The sequence below is a fragment of the Limanda limanda genome, chromosome 1 (assembly GCF_963576545.1).
Source record: "Limanda limanda chromosome 1, fLimLim1.1, whole genome shotgun sequence".
Lineage (NCBI taxonomy): Eukaryota > Metazoa > Chordata > Actinopteri > Pleuronectiformes > Pleuronectidae > Limanda > Limanda limanda.
In genome coordinates, this window is record NC_083636.1 from 15,365,664 (window position 1) to 15,385,438 (window position 19,775).

General features: G+C 41.7%; 1 protein-coding gene across 1 annotated transcript in view; it reads left to right on the forward strand.

Annotated features, from left to right (window-relative positions):
• The window catches only part of cacna1c (calcium channel, voltage-dependent, L type, alpha 1C subunit), a 156,322-nt gene that overhangs the window by 30,946 nt on the left and 105,601 nt on the right, over nucleotides 1–19,775 (forward strand). Inside the window, exon 2 of the mRNA XM_061081199.1 lies at nucleotides 13,478–13,910. Coding sequence (XP_060937182.1) covers nucleotides 13,478–13,910 — 433 coding nt within the window. The remainder of the gene's footprint in view (nucleotides 1–13,477; nucleotides 13,911–19,775) is intronic.

The following is a 19,775-nucleotide window of genomic DNA, read 5'->3' on the forward strand; positions in this document are numbered from 1 at the left end:
ACTCTAAATAGAATATTAAAAATAACAGACTGAATTGAATGCTGTGAAATATTAATTTATTGACCCTAAGATAAGTACAAAATATAGATTTTAGTTTTTTTGGGCCTAGCTCACCAAATCAATGTTTCCCATAGGAGGTAGTTGAAATTGAAAATAGCCTGGTACAGTCATGTTTGAATTTCCTTTTATTTAAAACCCAACAGAAATGTTGCTTTGGAACACAGGGAGATTTTCAAAGGAAGAACAAATCTCCCTCTTTGCCATCTGTCTACAGTTAATGCAGCCAAATATACATGAAGGATATGCGTCAATATGGCCCACATCATAATACCTATCACAAATTTAAATGTGCTTCCCAGCAATGGCTAAAGTGAGCGTGTTATGACTCCAGAAGCATGTATTCGAGTTATGTATAAACAAGCAATGGCAAGTCTAGCGTCTATTTTTGGCCTAAAGAGCAATGCAGAGATGCTATTTCAGCACATCAGCAGCAAAACAAAGCATTTCTAACAATTAAAATCAACAGTAGCTATGTTTATGCTATATTTTCACGTATCCATTACATTAAGACTGTTTGCCAAACTTAATTGACACTTACAGAAACTTTTTGACCCCACAGGGTTAATCAGTGTCTTGGAAAAGTAGTTTAAGTAGTAGTACCAGTTTTTTTTTGTCAATTCTCAGCTTTTTATTAATACAGCTGCACACACTTCCTCCTGGCAGCCGCCCAGTTTAACCACTGTCTCCGACTGCTGCAGTGGCTGGATGATCCCAGTGGAGCAAATGAGGGCTGCATTCCTTGCTCAAGGGCTTAAACTTTAAGCCCTTGGAGAAAGTGATCGCCCATCACTCCCTTTAAGCCTTAATGCAAGTGTTGGGCGATCACTTTCTCCATGCAGAATTTCCAAATTATTTCTCAACTTAAACCCCACGGTAGTCTGAATGGTGCTTCATTACAGGGAACACGAGCTGAAAATGGAAAGTTTTGCAAAAACTTTGAATCATGCTTATCAACTCTTTTTCTGATGTGTTCTTTGCCATTTTAATGGAAAAAGCACTTAATAGTACAGTTTTGCCATTCACACATTCATAAAGTACATCTATGTGCATCACTGTCTCAATCACACTTCACACACTATCGGTTTTAGCATCTTTACCAAAGACTCGATGACCCGGGGACCAAACCACTGACCTTCTGGTTAGTGGATGACCCGCTCTTCATCCTGACCCACTGCACACAGCGACAGTGACAACGGTCGTCTTCCCTCGAACATGTTCCACCAAAACAATTCCCCCCCTGATACTATACTTTGCAGGGGACCGTCACATCACTGCTTAGCGCCACCCAAGATGATTGTTGGCGAGCTGTTTTTCCTCTATAGCAGAATAATAGTAATATGCACAGCCAGAGGATTCTCCGGTGCTGACACAGCACTGTGGACTGTGACTGAAAATACTCTAGTAGATTGCATTCATTTTTTCCCCACATTTTACCTGCAGTACAAGTCTACTGTTTATTCATATGATCCTTAGTTTCTTTAAGAGCTTCAATTGAACATTAAATTAGCTCAACCATGTATTAAAGTTGGTTCAAACAAATCATCTCTGTCAAAGTTCACTTGTCTAGCCAAGTGCTTGAGCCATGGTAACGCATCCGCTGTGAAAGTTTATGTAAAGTGCACTGGAGCCTTTTAATTTCAGGAATGCCAGAGTCACATAAATTGAGAGGAATCGTTGGAAAACTTTCAGACTCCATTTTTTCCCATATTTCACCTTCAAACATTGTCTTTACAAGATGACTCGAGGAAGCGGGCGATTGAGCGCTCAAGCGATGGTTTGGTTTGCTGCCAAAGTTGCAGCGTTTGCAGCCAAAGCCGACATCCATCAGCGTTTGGGTTGTGGCTGGCGATGTTTCTCAAAGCCTGGATGTAGAATCGATACCAATACAACAATACAGCAATCACACCTGTAGAAGTAAAAATACATTGAATGTGGCTGTGTTTTTTATATTTGTTTGTGTTCAAAGGTCACATTTGTCTTGTGATAATTTGTAGTAAGGCAGACACAAACCAAAACCGGGAAGCCAGATAACAACTAATCGTTATGAATATAAAATACATCTCATAATCAAACATTGTATGATATTTGATGCCATAAAATCCGGAATATTTTCTGTTCATCTCTGGACAATGGGAGGAAGTGGAGACGCGTCCTCCATCTTAATAAACAGTCTTCGCTAAGCACAGTTTACGAGCTGTCAAAAAAGTTGAAAATCCTGTCCCTTCCTGTCTGAACCTTATTGTATTCAAATCACTTTCTATTAGCAGCCTGAAGGAGGCTGCACCTAACACATTAGGTATTCCAGACACTGGTTGATTCCGTACAGGTGGTCATTTGAGGCGCAGCTGCATCACCGTGACCTTGCCAAGGTTATGAGTTCCATTCAGTGGGACTTACATGCACAATAATGCATGCAATCACTTCGCCGTGAGGCACTTTGGATGAGAGCGTTGTCTGAATGGTGATACATTACGGGGAGACCACTGTGCCCTTTAGTGGTGTAAAGGGCAGATGTGAATAGGGACAGCGGGAAGGACAGGCGGGAAAAGACGGGGGAGAGAGAAAAGGGAAGTGAAGGGAATAATAAGTACGGAGAAGTGGGAGCAAGGGAATCTGGCTAAATTAGATGAACCCATCACTGTATGTCAACACACCTAAATTCGTCCCTCAAAGAGCAAAAACACACATTTCTGAGGCTTTCAAATGACAGCAAACTGGATGAAAGTGTCAGCTAAACGGCTCGAATGGAGATCACCAACATTACATCTAAGGAAACGACGCGCAGAGAGAGACAGGTAGAGAGACAGTTTGTAACTGGGTTACTCTGGCCTCACATCTCTCCACTGCAGATGAATATTAATAAGTGGTTATTAATATCTGCTGCCTGCGCCGTGTGTGTGAATGTGTGTGTGTGCGAGGTCGGCATGGAGGCGCAGTGTGAGCAAGCCTTCCTTCTCCTCCTCCTCCTCCTCTTGCTTCTCCTCCTCCTCCTCCTCCTCGTCCACACAACCTGTATCTCCATCATCACTTTGCTTTGCTCTTCCTTCCTCCTCTTCCTCCTCACGCTCACTTACTTCTCTCTTTCTCACAACTTCTGCATTTTCTTGTCCTCTTTTATTTATCCATCTCCCTGTGCTCACCCCCGCATTCGCTCTTCCTGTCTATCATGGCTCCTTATGTTTCAGGGAGGGAGGGAGGCTGCTGATGGCGTTGGATTTGTCATAAATCAAAGCAAAGCGACATTTGTGCCATTTGTCAGTTATTTGATCAATTTCCTCCATTGGCGTTATCTAAAGAAGAAAACGTCTCAATCATTTATTGCGCAATAAAGTGATGTGCAGCTGTCACAATCTAATGTGCAGTAGCAATAGATTAGAGGCAGACATTGTTATACTTAGCTGCTCGTATTGCAGATGCTTTATTAAAGAGACCACTCCCCCTTTCCCCCATGGCAATTAGCACTCATATCGAGCATATCAGAAGTGTGGATATACTTATTTAAACCCAATCAGATCTGGCCTCCGTTGCCAGAGATTGATCCTTTGTTTATTCATCTGTACAACCAACATGTCAAAATGGTCAAGCTGCGGTTTTATAAGGCGTTGCCTGGCAACGGGATGGGAGATCATGACCCCAGGAAGTTTCTGCTCATGTTTCAGAAATACTGCAGCACATAAACCTGCATTAAAATCACAACTCTCCATTTCTCAAAATGTCAGATTCAGGAAGGTTAGTGAAGGACTGATGTAGTAGTAACATACGGAGAAAGTAAAAGCACCATGAAGCACAAGATGGCAAACACAAGATAATATGTTTATTCTGGTCTATGATGTCACAGTCCTGCACTAACATGACCCCTTAACGTATGACAATTTTTATTTTTCTTTGGATTAAAGATTTGTCCTGTACATGACCCTTAAAACATAACTGGCAAAATGACGACACAGTCACACAAACGCAAATGTGATGCGAATATATTGCGATTCAAAGTTCCCCAAAGTTTGAACTCTTGAACGATTTCCCTTCGACACAGGAAGCAAATGTTTTAATCCCCTCGTCACTCTCACAGATTAGAAGTGGACGGAAAAGACCTCGGTTCGCATTCGTGTGACCGCATCATAAACGGGCTATTTCTGAGGCGATGGAGCTGATAAGGCAGAAAATGAACTGCTTACATTTTTATTATTTCAAATAAAATAAAATAAAAACATCAAATCCATAGTTTGATGCGTTTAATATTTCAGTTTGGTTCATGTACGTTCACTTAGCAATTAAAATCATGTGGAGGGAAATTCACACTATCACCCTGTCATGAAAAAAAAGGACCTTGGCTCAGATTAGTCAACCAGCCCGCCAAGGGGCTGATTTGATTCAACTTCCAAAAGTATTAAACAGCTTAGAACCCTGCAGCCTTATCTCCCGCTCAAAGTTAACCCTACAAGGATTTATTACAATAGGTCATTGTTGTAACTATTGTTATTTGAACAGGGCGACATGTCAATTATTTCATCGTCCCTGTGAGCTGTCTTGATTCATTTTCCTGAATTCCAGCATTTAAGTGAAAAACTGCATTCATTGTTTTTTTAGAACCAACATAATAGATTTTCTGGTATTGTATTATATCATTATGTTATAGATTTATACACACATAAGCCCCATCTTTTAACCTTATATTTCAATGACAATCTTTCCTCTTTGGCCTCTTACTCCTTTGGGAGTATGAGGAGAACATCCAATCGGTTTCTCAGACCCAATGATTGACAGATCGAGGGCCTGGGCCACGGCGTAATAAACTAGAAAGTCCAGATGACAGTGAGCAATGTGCTGTTGAATATTGGGAACAAGTTCATAATTCATACATGCGTATTCCCTTGGCATACGTGTGGGAGAGCGTGCACGCACACCCGCACACACTTTCTCATTTCCCTTCCACTTCACTTTCCCACTTCAGATAGTATGTTACAGTTTAATGAATAAATCCATATACGATAGGCGTTTTGAAAGTCGAGGGCTCGGTTCAATGAAAAGTGCAAAATCAGCAATGAGGTACTTGAAAAAAGGAAAAATAATAATGTCAACATCACAAGGAACTGTAGCCCTTTTGTTGATATACCCTTAATGAAAAGAAGTAAATGCGCCCTGATATATTTTTGTTGACGGGGTTGGGGGGCAGGGGTATGTTCACTGCTCCCAAGAATTCAGATAAATGAGAAATACTTTATTGTGAATGTGGAGTTAATTTCCCTTCACAATAGTCCATCCTTTTCCCCATTATTATTGAATACATCTCACGGTATAGTACGTTTTCCGTTTTAGTGGTTGTCATGTTTGCTTAGCCGGCACCTTTCGTCATATTATTCAATTTGCCACTTCATGTGTTTTTCTCGCAAACTGCACAGAAGTCACGCTCATGCTGTGTGGTGTTTTTTGTGTGTTTGCACATGCACTTCTGCGTGAGCGCGTACTGTAATCATCTGTTTCGGAGGTCCTAGATCAAGGGGAGCAGGTGTGTGTGCGTGTGTGTGTGTGTGAGACTCTGTGTGTATCTTGTCTTTCAAAGGTAGCAGGTGTGTGTGTCTTGTCTTTCAAGGGGAGCAGGTGTATACGTCTATGCGTGTGTGTCTGTGCATGCAGAGGAGCAGGTGTGTCTGTGTGGTGTGCTCAGTCGGCCAGATAATGGGCACATATGGACGGAGGCAAATGAGAGGTGCACACACACACACATGGTTTTTAGCCAGCAAAATGTATGCAGAACTGATACAGGAGAACTGAATTTACCGTGTGTGTTTGGTGAGTGTATGACACTAAATTGGATAAAAATAGTATTAGGCTTACAACCAGTATTTTTGTTCAAAATGGTAATGAGGGCTAAACATGATGGGATGTCATACACGCCCTGAAAAACACTGAAACGGTTGCAATCAAATGTTTCATGACAAAAACTGAAAGAAGAGTCAAGCTCCATTATGCTGCTTTATTTTTAACGTTTGAGTCTAAATCAGAGTTTAAAAATGTCTGTAAAAGGCAGTGAGGAAGCAACGGTCTGGCAATGAATTAGCCGCTCTTTGTAGTCACAGAGATGGTTGGGGGCAGGAGCGAGGGAATAATTGTCAGCAATTTGAAAATGACAGAGAAGGAAGTGAGAAGCAGCGAAGCAAGCAAGATAGAGAAAAATGAAGAGATGGGGGGGCAGATTGATGGAGGAAAGGAGGAAGGGTGCGCGGCTGAAAATGAACTTGTCCCCGCTGGAGAGCCAATGGAGGGAGTGACAGCTTTATGGATTAGGGAGAAGGAAGCGAGGAGAACTGGGAGGAGAGAAGAGGAAGAGAGGTGGTTTTACAGGAGGTGGAGGAGGAGGGGTGGCTGTTAATGTGGAGAAAAGAGGAGCTGGAAAGGAGGAGTGGAGGAGAGATGGATGGAGTATTTGGCAATGATGAGGAGAAGGAAGAAGGGAGATAAAGAAGATGAGGAATGAGCAGGGAGGGAGATGAAAAGGAGGTAGAATAGCAAAAGCAGGTCATCTTTCAAAAGGCTTGACAATTCAGCTGGGATAGAGTGTGTGTATGTGTGTGTGTGTGTGTTTGTGTGTGTGTATGTGTGTGGAGGGGGGGTCATACAGGTAAAACACCACTGGTCCGGCTCGATGTTGCAAACTTGTGTGTGTGTGTGTCCCTTAATAATTAATGTCTGATCAGGCATCATCATCAGTAAATTGGCTGATAAATATCATCAATCTCATCATTGTCCACTCAAAATTGTCCAAACAAATCCCAACTGAGTGAGCGGAGGAGAAGGAAGGGCAGCTGGAGGGACGGAGTGAGAGTTGAATGAATAAAAACAGAAGAAGGGGACTCTGAGGAGACGACATGAGAGGCTAATTTACAGTGGGATGATTGGATTGGTCCCGATCTTTGTCATCTCGTCGAGCCAATTAAAGGAGAAGTGCGAGTTACGACTCAGGAGGTCTGGTTGAGGGTTTTCCTAATTCTCCTGATTCAGTTTTTGCTGCAATAACACTGCATTTTTTGTGTGTTTTGATCAGTTTGTAGAATACCTTTGGTGTGTGTGTCTGGCAATGACATTTCATGGCAGAGTGCTCACAGTTGCGGTGATAAGATCTCTCTATAGCCTTTATCATTAAGTTGATAACAGCTCGACTGACTTAGGTTTGTATCACAGCTCATTACAGTCTGCAGCTCAGTTCACACTGGAGTTCGGCTCAGTTAGGTTCAATTCAAGTTCAGCGAGGGGGAATGCTGACTGTCTGTACAGTATCAACGGATGTTTGAAGTCTCATAAAACACCCTGTGCTTAATCCTGTGCTATTTTGGATGTTCATAAATATTGTCCAGTTAAATGAGGACAAAAACAAAGTCATAGGCTGTGTCTCAATTCAGGAGCTGCATCCTTTGGAGGTTGCACTTCATGACCGATTGCGTCACAAGGATGTCCCGTTTCAAAGGCTCCTTCAAATGCGACCGACAAATACATCCGTCCATCCCTGAGAAACAAAGACAAACCAATTTTCAAAAAGGTAATGGCGCCGGGTAGCAACATGACGTTGAATGCTTGAGTGACACGCCTTGCTCAACCCGACAGATAACTGTGAACATGTAAAAAAAACAAACAAAGGGGTAACAAAACTTTCTTGTCGTGGCCAACTTTAGCTCTGTTGCTAACAACAGCATTATGGATGGGACGAGCTGGTGACTCCGATCACGTAAAGCAATTGTAGACCAGACAGTTTATTTAGCTTCAGCATTCCTAGTCTACGTGGCCCACGAAGGAGGCGCTCTTTGTGGGCCGCGTCCTCCAAAGGATGCAGCCCCTGAATCGAGACATTTCTGCTTCTGGCCTAATGAACAGAGACTTCAACTCTGTGCTCACCTTAAATGTCCCTGAGGAGGAAAAGTCAATCTAGAAAACTTTGTGTTAGGCTAAATTCAGATCAGTAATCATATCGAATCTATAACAAAAGCAGCCTTCTCTAAATATACCAACGATCAGAGACTTGATGTCAAAGTGAATCTGGTTCATGTTTCTATTTCTAGCAGGCTTCACTGCTGCAGTGGACTTTTACAGGTCTGTCAAAAAATAGCAACCAGGCAGCTTTGACTGATCCTAAATGCAGCTGCTAGAGTAGTAACTGATCCAAGGAAAATCTGAACCTACTGTACAGCTCCACTCCGCAGATCACTGCGTTGGATACCAGTTTCTCATAGGATCGACTTCAAAATTCTCCTCTTTTTCCATCTTCAGTCCCAAGTCACTTGATATCACATCCTCTGACCCAGTTCAAACCCTCCACAGCTCTTAGGCCAGCTGCTTCTGACTCTCTAGTTGTATCTACAGTTGAATGTCAACATGGTGAAGCTGTCAAAATGTAGAACCAAAAATCACCCAGCTTACTTTTGTTTTTACCAATAGTCTGTCTTCATTTTATTGTTTTTCCTTTTTGCTTTGTAAGCTTCCATTATTTTTTTCAAACATTTGAACTCTTTGCTGTGTGAAATACAGTAGGCTCTATAAATAACTTTGCCTTGTCTTGTACCAACATTAGCCCAGCCAGTATATGCTTTTATCTTAATGTGTGTTTTTCACCGGGTGTAGCTTGAAAACATATAATCCATGGTTATATTTTATTATTACATATACATCTCATGTATATAACGATGTATATTGTATTCATATTGTGTTGAGTACCACATGCAGTACTTTAAAGACCATGTACACCCACATACGTGTTTTCTGGCTGATTAGAGTCAGCAGATATGGGGCCACATGTACTAATTAGAACGAAAAAGGTGTAATTTGTCCAAACAGCAAATAGTAGTTTTTCACTCACCTTTGAAGATTGATCCAAAAAAGGGTCTAATTATCCAAAAGTCTTCAAACCAACGGTGTGAAGGGCCCTTAGTAAGAGCCCCTTTTTCATGGAAGACATTTAGTCACCGAAGAACCGATATAGGAAAAGCTAATGGCCGGCTGAAATGAATGCAGCCACTTCAGTCTCACAGTGCTGGCATTGTGCATGCTGGCTTACTAGGACGCTTAAATAGAACAGAGCTATTGTTAATTGTATCAGTGACACCTGAGCTTTTACGAAATGGCGAGTTAAAATGTGGTCTGTGAAAAAGGCCTGTCACCCGATATGGACACATTACAGGAATAATTGTGCCAAATTAACGTTTGATTGTACTCTTTGTGCAATTATTGACTAGTGAAGTGAAGTTATTTACACCAGTGCTTTAAGAACAATGATGTACTGAACTTCTATTAAGCTGATCAATTTAATGTAGAGCTGCAACCCTTAATTGTATATTAATACTGGATGATGCATTGACTGTAATACTAAGAGTGAATAAGTGTTTCCACTCATAAAGTCACATGATGGACAAATGCATTATTGGATGAAGTCCTGTCATTAATGGTTAAGCACCCTAACCCTCAAATTTTTCCATCTTCCATCTCTTCCTCTATTTTCTCTCCCTTCTCTTCCAATTTCCTCCTCTTCTCATTGTCTGTTTTTGTTTCTCCCTTCTTCATCCTCCCTGTTTCTCTCTCCACCTTCTCATCATCCCTTTCCCTCCTCCTTTGTCTTCCTCCCTCCCTCCTGTCTTCCTCATCCTCTCTCCTTGTTTTCCTCTATCCCTTCTTCTTCTCCCTCTCCCCTTCAATCAAAATCATATTTCCACGGGCTGCTGTTTTTTTTCTTTTTCTGCCCCAGCAGTATAGAGAGCTGCTAATGGAATTATTGTCAGTCACCACAGTCTATCATACGATACACACTCACGCACACACAAACTTACTCGCACAACAAAAGCATGCATATGCATGAAAAAGGACAGACGCACAGAGAGATGCTCGGTCAGACAGACAGATTAGAGAGCTCAGTATTATTAAACTTTTGCTCTACTCTAATCCTCACACTCTCACTCATGAGGCGTGCACACACACACACACACACACACACACACACACACACACACACACACACACACACACACACACACACACACACACACACACACACACACACACACACACACAGATACAAACACACACTCTCAGTGGGGTACACCCTGCGAGAGGGCCAGGCAGTGAGAGATAAACTGATCAGGCTCCGGTACAATATGCTGAGAGTGATTACGTGTGTGTTGTGTAAGTGTGTGTTTGTGAGTGATAGTGAGCGATGATGATGATGATGATGATGATGATGATGTGCAACAGCAGGAACAGGAGGCAGATATTAACTCGCAAAGGAGAAACAATATTTACATTGCATTAAAAAGTTGCGTGTTTGTGTGTTTTCACAAATGCACCTATGATAAAAGTAAAATCCACGTTGACATTTCTGTGTTTAAATGCCACAGAAAGCCTCTAAAAACCACAGAACAAATCAATTTACTGACTCCATTTGTTTTGTGTTGTTGGTGTGAGCAGCAGGTTCCTGCAGCAGCTGCACAGGTGGCCACAAAAAGCTAGGTCATGACATACTTTCAAGTGAATTACGGTTATTATGACCAATGCATTAGTACTTTTCTTTTATAACAAGCAGTGAAACCGTTTGCATTTTAAACTGCAGCAGTATTACATGTGCTACTACTGCAGTAATGTGTCTTAGTTGTCTTCTTGAATGCTAAGAAGGGAGGCAGGTACATAACATTTAGCGTCTTGTGAGCTAATGCTAACCTGCACTACCAGAGGAAGAGTAGCCTTCTGGTAATAACACATATGCTCTGTCTACTCGCTCTGTCAGCTGACATTCATTTTATTTTTTTACTGTTATGTTTAATCACTTTTTACTTCATGTATGTATGTAGCTGTATGTGTGTTCCCTTGGCTAAGCTAGCCGCTAACTGCTTCAAACAATGCAAGCTAGCTGCTAACTGCTAGACACAATTAGAGCTAGCTGCTAACTGCTAGCGACAATTAGAGCTAGCTGCTAGAATTAATGCAAGCAAGCAGCTAACTGCTTCAAACAATGCAAGCTAGCTGCTAACTGCTTCAAACAATGCAAGCTAGCTGCTAACTGCTAGACACAATTAGAGTTAGCTGCTTACTGCCAGCAACAATTAGAGATAGCTGCTAACTGCTAGAATCAATGCAAGCAAGCAGCTAACTGCTACAAACAATGCAAGCTAGCTGCTAACTGCTTCAAACAATGCAAGCTAGCTGCTAACTGCTAGACACAATTAGAGCTAGCTGCTAACTGCCAGCAACAATTAGAGATAGCTGCTAACTGCTAGAATCAATGCAAGCAAGCAGCTAACTGCTACAAACAATGCAAGCTAGCTGTTAACTGCTAGAAACAATTAGATCTAGCTGCTAACTGCCAGAAACAATGAGAGCTAGTGTCTAACTACTAGACACAATTAGAGCTAGCTGCTAACTGCCAGCAACAATTAGAGATAGCTGCTAACTGCTAAAATCAATGCAAGCTAGCTGCTAATTTATAGAAACATTGCAAGCTAGCTGCTAACTTCTAGAATCAATGCAAGCTAGCTGCTAACTGAGAGAAACAATTGAAGCTAGCTGCTAACTACTTGGCACCATGCTAGGGCGGCTACAGGTAATTTATCCAAATCAAATCAAACTGTTACTTTGAAGGGAGCATTTTCAAACTGTTTTATTTAAATAGTGAGAATTAAAACCTATTGCTCCACTTATTGTAATGCACATTAATGCAAGCCTTAATTTTTAATGCAACTAATTACGTAGTGCAGCTTGTTAAGTAAAACACATTTTAATTGCGTCATGAATCAGTGAGAAGAAACTTGTCAAACTCTCCTAAATGGGAGTTTGGAAGGTTTCAATAGCAGTAGCAGGATAAACATATTGACAAAGGGCACTTTAGTAGATGTTTTTTTACAGTGTACATTTACGCATTGACAGAGTTTTTTGTGTACTTTATATAAACTTTAACACAAATCTGCCCTTGAACGATCTGGCTTTACAAGCAAATGTGTCAAGAAAACGTACTACTTCTTATATTACTTTTGTGTATACCTGAAAACACTAGTTTGCTTTGCTGGAGTCACTTAATTATTATCAGGAACTGGTACTTCTTAACATCACAAATATACACTGAAGCATTGTTCACCATTGTCAGACATATTTTAAATTCCGTGTGCAGCTGCATGTTTATCTTTTATATTAATAATTGTTAACACAAAGTACCACAAATACAATATGCTTTGTCTTGAGCCAGAAAGTGTCAGGCTACGTTGTTTGAGAGTGTGTGTTATCTGGTGCAGGGTGAGAGCGTTTGTGGAATCCTTGTTCAGATGTCAGAGGCAGAGAGGGGCTGAGGGGTTATTATAGCTGTCTTTAATCTGGCTAAGCATACAGTATGGATAATCCGCTCTCACTTCTTTTTTACTTTCACATAGTCTTATTTCTAGAACTCCTATGTAATCTCAAAGAGCTTATTGTAATTCTGTCCCTCAATTCTTTCTTGCATTCTTCTGTCATTCCACTGCGTGCATTTGCTGTCTGCAGTGTTTTCTCAGACCTGAACACAGACTGCAGTTGCCCATACAGAGTGAACACTCAGTTAGGAATTCAATAAGTTAAAAGCGTAAAGTTTTATAAAAATGTCTCTAAAATGGTAGCAATGAAATATTATACAGTATAGAAAAACAAAAAAGTAAAGCATGTTAGTCACAGTATTGGTAAAATGCAAGATTTGAAAATGTGCAAAGTAGGTTTACAGTAATTTAGAGGTAAATTCACCTTAGTGTGCAAATGTGGTGAAAAATCTATTATGGGATAATGAAAAGCAGTTTAACTGAGTATTGATGAAGACTGGTATTAAAGGAGGAATTATAAGATGTTTCTATGATGTCGAAAGTAAGGAAGCACTTTTGACAGCATGATTTTTTGCCCCTGGTCTGTGTATGTGGTTCTAAAAAGTTGCATTTAAAATCTTTTTTTTAGCTGTGTGAAATGTGACTTAACCATGACAAAGACAAAAAGGACATGGTCAAAGGAAACTGATGTTTCAGATATATTTTTAAATTGGCCAGCCAGTGGTTCTGGTCTGTTGAGTTGTGTCTTTTGCGTTTTGACAAAAAGTAAATTTAGACAACAAAACCAACACAATATGCTGAGGAGCCTACAGGGTACAGTTAGCTCTGTTGTTTCTGCTTGACAGATGGGGAGTATATTAGTTGATTCTACAGGGAGAGAAGTTAGTGTCTGACTAACATACAGAGGTCACTAACTGATGTGTCAACAACTCAACAATTCTGTTGAAGCCTCCAAAGTTAACCACAACCAGATTATAGCAAACTGAAATACTGTAGAAACACGTGTGTTGTATTAAATCAACAAGTGAATCACTTACTCTCTACAGGACGTGATTCAAGAGTGATTGTCTAATTTGTTCCTTCTCCTCCTCATCCCTCTCTTCCAGGCTCCGACTACTCTCCACCTCCCCCCCTGCCTCGGCCTCCTCCCCCCGGCCTGACAAATGAGCACAGCGGCGGTGGCAGCCATGGTGACCACGTTGGCGGAGGGGGCGGGGTCAATCACGGGGTGGGCGTGGTGGGCCTGGCTCCAGAGCACATGGCCACTCCGGGGGCGGCCCTGAGCTGGCAGGCGGCCATCGACGCTGCACGGCAGGCAAAGGCGATAGGCAATGCTGTGTCAGTTGGAGGGGCGGGGCTTGGGTCGGGAGGCGGCGGGCCCATCTCCACGGCTAGCTCCACGCAACGGAAGAGACAACACTATAGCTCCAAGCCCAAGAAACAGACAACGACGACAGCCACAAGGCCGCCACGGGCCCTACTCTGTCTTACGCTCAAGAACCCCATCCGCAGGGCCTGCATCAGCATCGTAGAGTGGAAGTATCCTTTACTAGACGTGTGTGCCGGTTTGTTTTACACTGTTTGCAAGGAGGAATAACATGCACTTATTTTGAAGATACTGCAGTGTTTTCAAAGGCTTACCGGTGACCTTCCTGTTGGATAGCCTGATGCAAACCTGTCCAGAACCCATCGTCTCAAGCTGGTAGTTTTCTGAGCTACTTGTCTTTCTGTGGGTGCCCTCATGTAGAAAGATTGATCCAAATCAGGCAGAGGAAGTCAGTTCCCTTTAAAATGCTAACGTTTTGGTGCTGGTTGGGTAAATAGACAGAGACATCATAAGAGATATGTAATTGTAATATTCTTTGATGCTGAAATTTGTTATTACAATATTAAAAGCATACGGTATGCCGTTCAGTCCACATAAGCCCCGATTAATTTGCAGGTTAGTTCCATTGGAGGTTTTCCTCCTGAAAAAGATAACCGACTTGCTGTAAGAACATTCTGCAAATCTCACCTACAAACTGTTATAATGTATGCGTGGAACATGCTTCTTATTATATCAAACCATTAACTTTAGAAAAGCTCCATCCAACGTGATGGGAATATATAAATGGATGCAGGGCGCAGGTGGAGAGAAATCATGTCAATTTGTTAATATTATTATTAATTTCCGTTCTCTTCTGAGTCTCACGTAATATGATTCTCCGCTAACTTGTTTTAATCCTTTCTCTCCACCCTCCCTTTCTTTGTATCCACTCTCTCCTTCATCTGACATTCTATTTTTCTGTTTTCTCAAAGGAGTATAAAACAAATTCAAATTTTCATCCCTCCCTTACATCTCTCCCCTATAGCAATTCTCTCTCCCCTAGCGCTTCCTAACTGCATTCATCCTCTCTCCCCCAGGTTCATCCGTTCCCCTATTACTTCTTCATTCCCACCATCCTCCACCTCAGAGTCTCTCCCTCTGTCCACCCAAATCCCTTTATTCCTGCTGTTCCCACATGCCCTTCCTCTGTACCCTTCCTCTCCTCTGGAGTTTTCTCCCCTCTTTTAAGCTGCCAAACATAATGACTTGGTTCTCCCTCACGGTGAGATAGAGGGAGAAAGGCAGAGGGACAGAAATGGCCAGTGTCACAGTGAAAGTGATCTATAATAGGACAGGGCCCACATGAGCTCACCAAGAGCATATTCACACATCATCCTGAGAGGAGGAGAGGAAGAGGAGGGGTCGGGGAAATTAGAAGGGCAGGGATGTGGGCAGGACATGGATGTTGACAGGAGAGATGATGAAGCAGGGAAGCTGAGGAGGGAGGGATGGAGGGACTGAGCGGATTGAGGGGAGGATGGGAAAGGTAAACAAAAAATGACAGAGCAGGGGGAGGGCAGATAATGAGTATGGGAGGGGAGGTGGGGGGAGGTGGAGGATGTAGGATAATCATCCTCCGAGGGAGGAGAGGACAGAAGCAGAAGGCAGAGACTATGCATTTGAAGAGGTGCACATGCTTGTGTGTGATTGCATTAGGTAATTATCAAATACATAAGCTGCAGTATTATTCAACTGCACTTTTCCCAATAATGTTAAATATCTAGTTCTAACACTGACATGCTTTTTTAAAAACAACTCTAAATTTCCCATGGGAACAGCCCAGTATTTTTAGATGTTTGGTTCCATACCATTGGGTACAGAGCTTGTCACCTTGCACCCCAACTGTCCAGTTGTGCTGATGCTAAAAAAACGGAAAGAAAATTAGGGTGCATAAACCCTAAGGGCCATTGGAAAAATCTCAGCAAAATGACTGATGAGCGCTCACACCATTACCCAAAATTCCCAAAATTATTTATTTAAACAGCTTCAGTGGGTGTAATGGAATATAAAGAGAGAGAAAGAGAGGGAGAGAGAGAGGTAGGGGAATGAAATGAGCAGAGGAAAGAAGAGGGACATTAAAATGGGCTCTTAGGGAAAATGAGAGATAAGAAAAGGAAGAAGGGGTAAACAGGAAAAAAATTATAGGCGCATAACAGAAGCGAAATTACAATAGATTTTGTCGTCCACCCATCAAACTGTCAGTCACGCTGCCTGCTTCACAATCCAACCATTCTACTTTGGGATGTCCTTCATAACTGTAGTCTTTGTTTGCTTAAATATAGCATCTATTTGAAGTCTGTGTATGACTTTTTAAACTGTCAGCATTCATTCTGAGTGTGCGGTTATGCATACATGTGTTGTTTGTATTCTACAGGCTTTAAATGTGTGTGTCCGCTGTGAGTGTGTGTCCTGTATTCTGGGAGAACCTCTGTCTCCAGAGATAGCAGATCCGAAATCTTCCTCCTCTGTTACCAAGACAACAGCTGCTGCTCTCAACAGGTCGATGGGACCTGTCTGAGCTCAGACATACACATGAAACACACACTTAAATTAGATAACACACGTACTAACATGCAGATGAAAAAGGGCGATGAAAACACAAACACACACATACACACACGCACACCTGTGGCTGCACACGCGCAGCAGCCCTCTCACATGGTACGTTATTATAGCATTCAAGCTTTACCTGCACACTGGCAAGGTTAGAGCAGGTGCAGGTGTAAAGTCCCATGCAGGTCCCATTGAGCGCATTTACACACACATGCACACACTGTGATACCTGGCTAACTGCTTATATATAGAATCAGGTCATGAGAGGTTACACTATTCAAATGTACTTTCAACTCAATCAGGGAACCAGATGAATACTGTCACATGGCTCACTTTTGGACTTATAGTAGTATGATATATATTTTAAATGATATCAGTATATCCCAGCTTTCTTATTTGGCTATGTGCAGATAGAAGATAATCTATTTCATTGTGAGCTGCATGAGCCCACTGATGAATGCAGATAATTTCAGAAAACAGCCTCCTGGTGTTCATGTGGACGTAAGCATATGCGCACTGTTTAGGTAGCTTGTCAAATGCTGAATGTATATGCCAAACCACACGTGGCTGACAGCAGTACCCTGTTGAATAGTGCATCCCGAGAGCTGTGTAGCCTGCTGAGTTAATGTCCCAATTTTAGTGCCTGTTCTAATCCTGCCTGTCTGGAACGGGCTCTTTTGTTTGGCCTGTGTTAAGGTTGGTTGCGGCTTTCTTTCTGAAACTGTAAAAGTCACCTGCAGTGATTGAGCCGCCACGAATAAAGAGCCGTATGCAGAACTCTGCAGGACAGCTGCTACACAAAGAGCTGTTCACCTGTTCAGTCAGAGTTCAGTGAAGCTCGACTCAGTACACAGAACCCCCAACCTGCAGAATCAGTTATCGTTGCTGTTGCCATGAGCGCGCTGTTGTTGTGAGTGGCAACGTGTGTTCAAATTGCACCAAATTCAACACTACACTTTCTTGGACCCTTAACAATACACATGTCAAGTGGGAAGCTGATAAGATGAATGGCTCCAGAGATATGTTTTTCTTTACAGATAGACTGACAGAGATTTATGAATAAGTAGATATTATTATTGCTATATTTCTGAAGGATATTATTAATAGATTTAATATTTGGTTTGATTATTTGTTCAACCTCTCCAAATTTTCCTCCCAAGTGCTGTTTTACTCTCGACAGCATTGCAGACAGGAGATTTATTAACATGTTGATGGAAGCAGACCTCGAGGGTTTCTTAAATTATGGGTCAGGAACCCAGAATGAGTCACAGAGCTGTTTTTCTGTGGGTGCCCGCATGTCTAGAGTGTGTTTTAATGAGCCCCCTGTACAAGGGTGAGTGATTAACTTGATGCATTTTGGTCCCATGGCTGAATGAGCTGAATGATCTTGTGGCCGTTGATGTCCAAGGGTCAATCCTTTATCCAAACATAAACAAAGTATTAGCCCCACTGTAAGAAAACGAAGGAATCTATTTCCTTCTTCTCGCTCTTTTTCCCTCTGCAGGGCAGTTTGTAAACCAGTAATTGTCGCTCTTAAAAGAAGAGTAGGTCTGTTTCTCGCAAGGCCACACAGCAGGATTGCTACTGTGATTATAGGTGGTACATAACTGTTACAATTTTTAAGTTCACTTCTTATTTAAACTGCAATTTGGTTATTTATTTGGTAAGACAGCTCCTTAATTCTTTGGCTATTTGAACCCACTTACAAGGTTAATAGAATTGTATTGGCTTGAGGATTTTGACAACAAAAGCTTCAGAGATTTTAAATTTAAATGAATATGAGGTACCTGGAGGCTACATAGAAGTTTATATTGAAATCTCTCTGATTTCTGATAAGTTACCAGGTTCGAACTGATAAAAGCACCAAGGGTAAATTCTTTTTTTGCAAGTAAAGATAACTTTATCAATTTCGACAAGCTAGCTGAATATTTTCTGTTGTAGGCAGCCATTAGTTCTTAATACCTCTGTCAAATTTTCAATCTGCAGTTGTTGTTTATGTCTGTTATTTAGCATCATTACACAAAAACTTTATTGACGACGTATTACAACAATATTTTTTGAAAGAGTTCGGAATGGGTCGGGGAAGAGCCAAACCCTCCATTGGTTCTCCCCCTGCCAAAAGTGACACCTGAGTTAGATATAAAGGCCACGGAAGTTGGATAGAATGCTTCAGTCTTGAAAAGCCTTCGTTCACAGTGTGATACAGTGTTTTTGCTCATGGCCTGTTTTCTAGATTTGAGGTTCTGACAGCACACTCATCAGTACGTTGCTGTTTATGTGTTATTGCAAGGCCTGGAGTCTAGACTTATGTGACATGCAGCCAAGGGGGAGTGGGAAATGAAATAAGGACTAAAGGAAGGAAGGAAGGTATTGAAGAAGATAGCAGAGGGAGAGCAAAAAGAGGTGGAGGGAGGTGACAGCAGTGGCAGTTTCTAATTGTGTTGATGAAAACCAGACCTCCTCTATCTCTCCTTCACATTCTCTCCCTCCCTCTCTCTCACTTTGTATCGCTCCCTCTCTCTCTGAGGCCAAAAATAATGAGGTCACTCCCCTCTCAAGGACCGTTCCAAATAAAAACCCTCTGTGTCTCTCACCACTCTTCTCATTCCATCTCGCTCTCACTCTTTCTCCGTTCGCATCCCGTCTTCCACGCGACAAGCCTGCTCCTCGCTGTACCCATATTAGGACATGTGCTGTCTCTAGCCCCCCGCACAACCAAAGAGGTCCCTAAGTGATCCAATATGTCTTTTAGTTAACGAAAAGGCAAACTCGACAGCTTTGATCTCTCTCATTGTGTACACTGCTTGTGCACTCTGCTACATGTGTGTATATATATACACCTCTCTTATGTAAGGATGTATTAGCTTGTTTAAAAATATCTCTTTGTTAAGAGTTATTTGACTTTTTTCTCTTCACTGAGAGTTTGTGTTATGTTGTGCTCTGCAGTTCTTATAATGTCAGCAATTTTGATTTAATCTGAGGACCATGTGTAATGCCCCTGTTAGTTTTTTCAATCATATTTATCCTTTTTTTCGTTGACTTAATGTCTGGGCATTCTGGTCTTATCTCGGTCAAAGAAAACCAAAGTTTAAAAACTGAAAACTGTTGACAGTTTAGTCTTTTTCAGTCAATTTAATGTAGCACATAAGATTTTATCTTAGCCTTATCTGATGGAAAACACAGGCTGATTGAGGTTGAATGATAGTGGCATGGCTCAGAGTTCTCCCTTTTCTCTATGTTGTATGCAGCTTTCTGGTGTCGTACTGACTTGCACAGCAAACGCAACTGCTGTGATAAAATAAACACAAAATACTATATACTATGCTATTAATACAACTAATACTTTGCCTCCTACTGTTTGTTGGCGAAAACAAAGGGACATTTTGGTAAAGTTTTTATTTTGCCACACGCCAAGTAGGTTTCCACTTCGAGATCTGCCTTTTTGTGTGGAGTTTGCATGTTCTCTCCATGTTTGCATGAGTTTT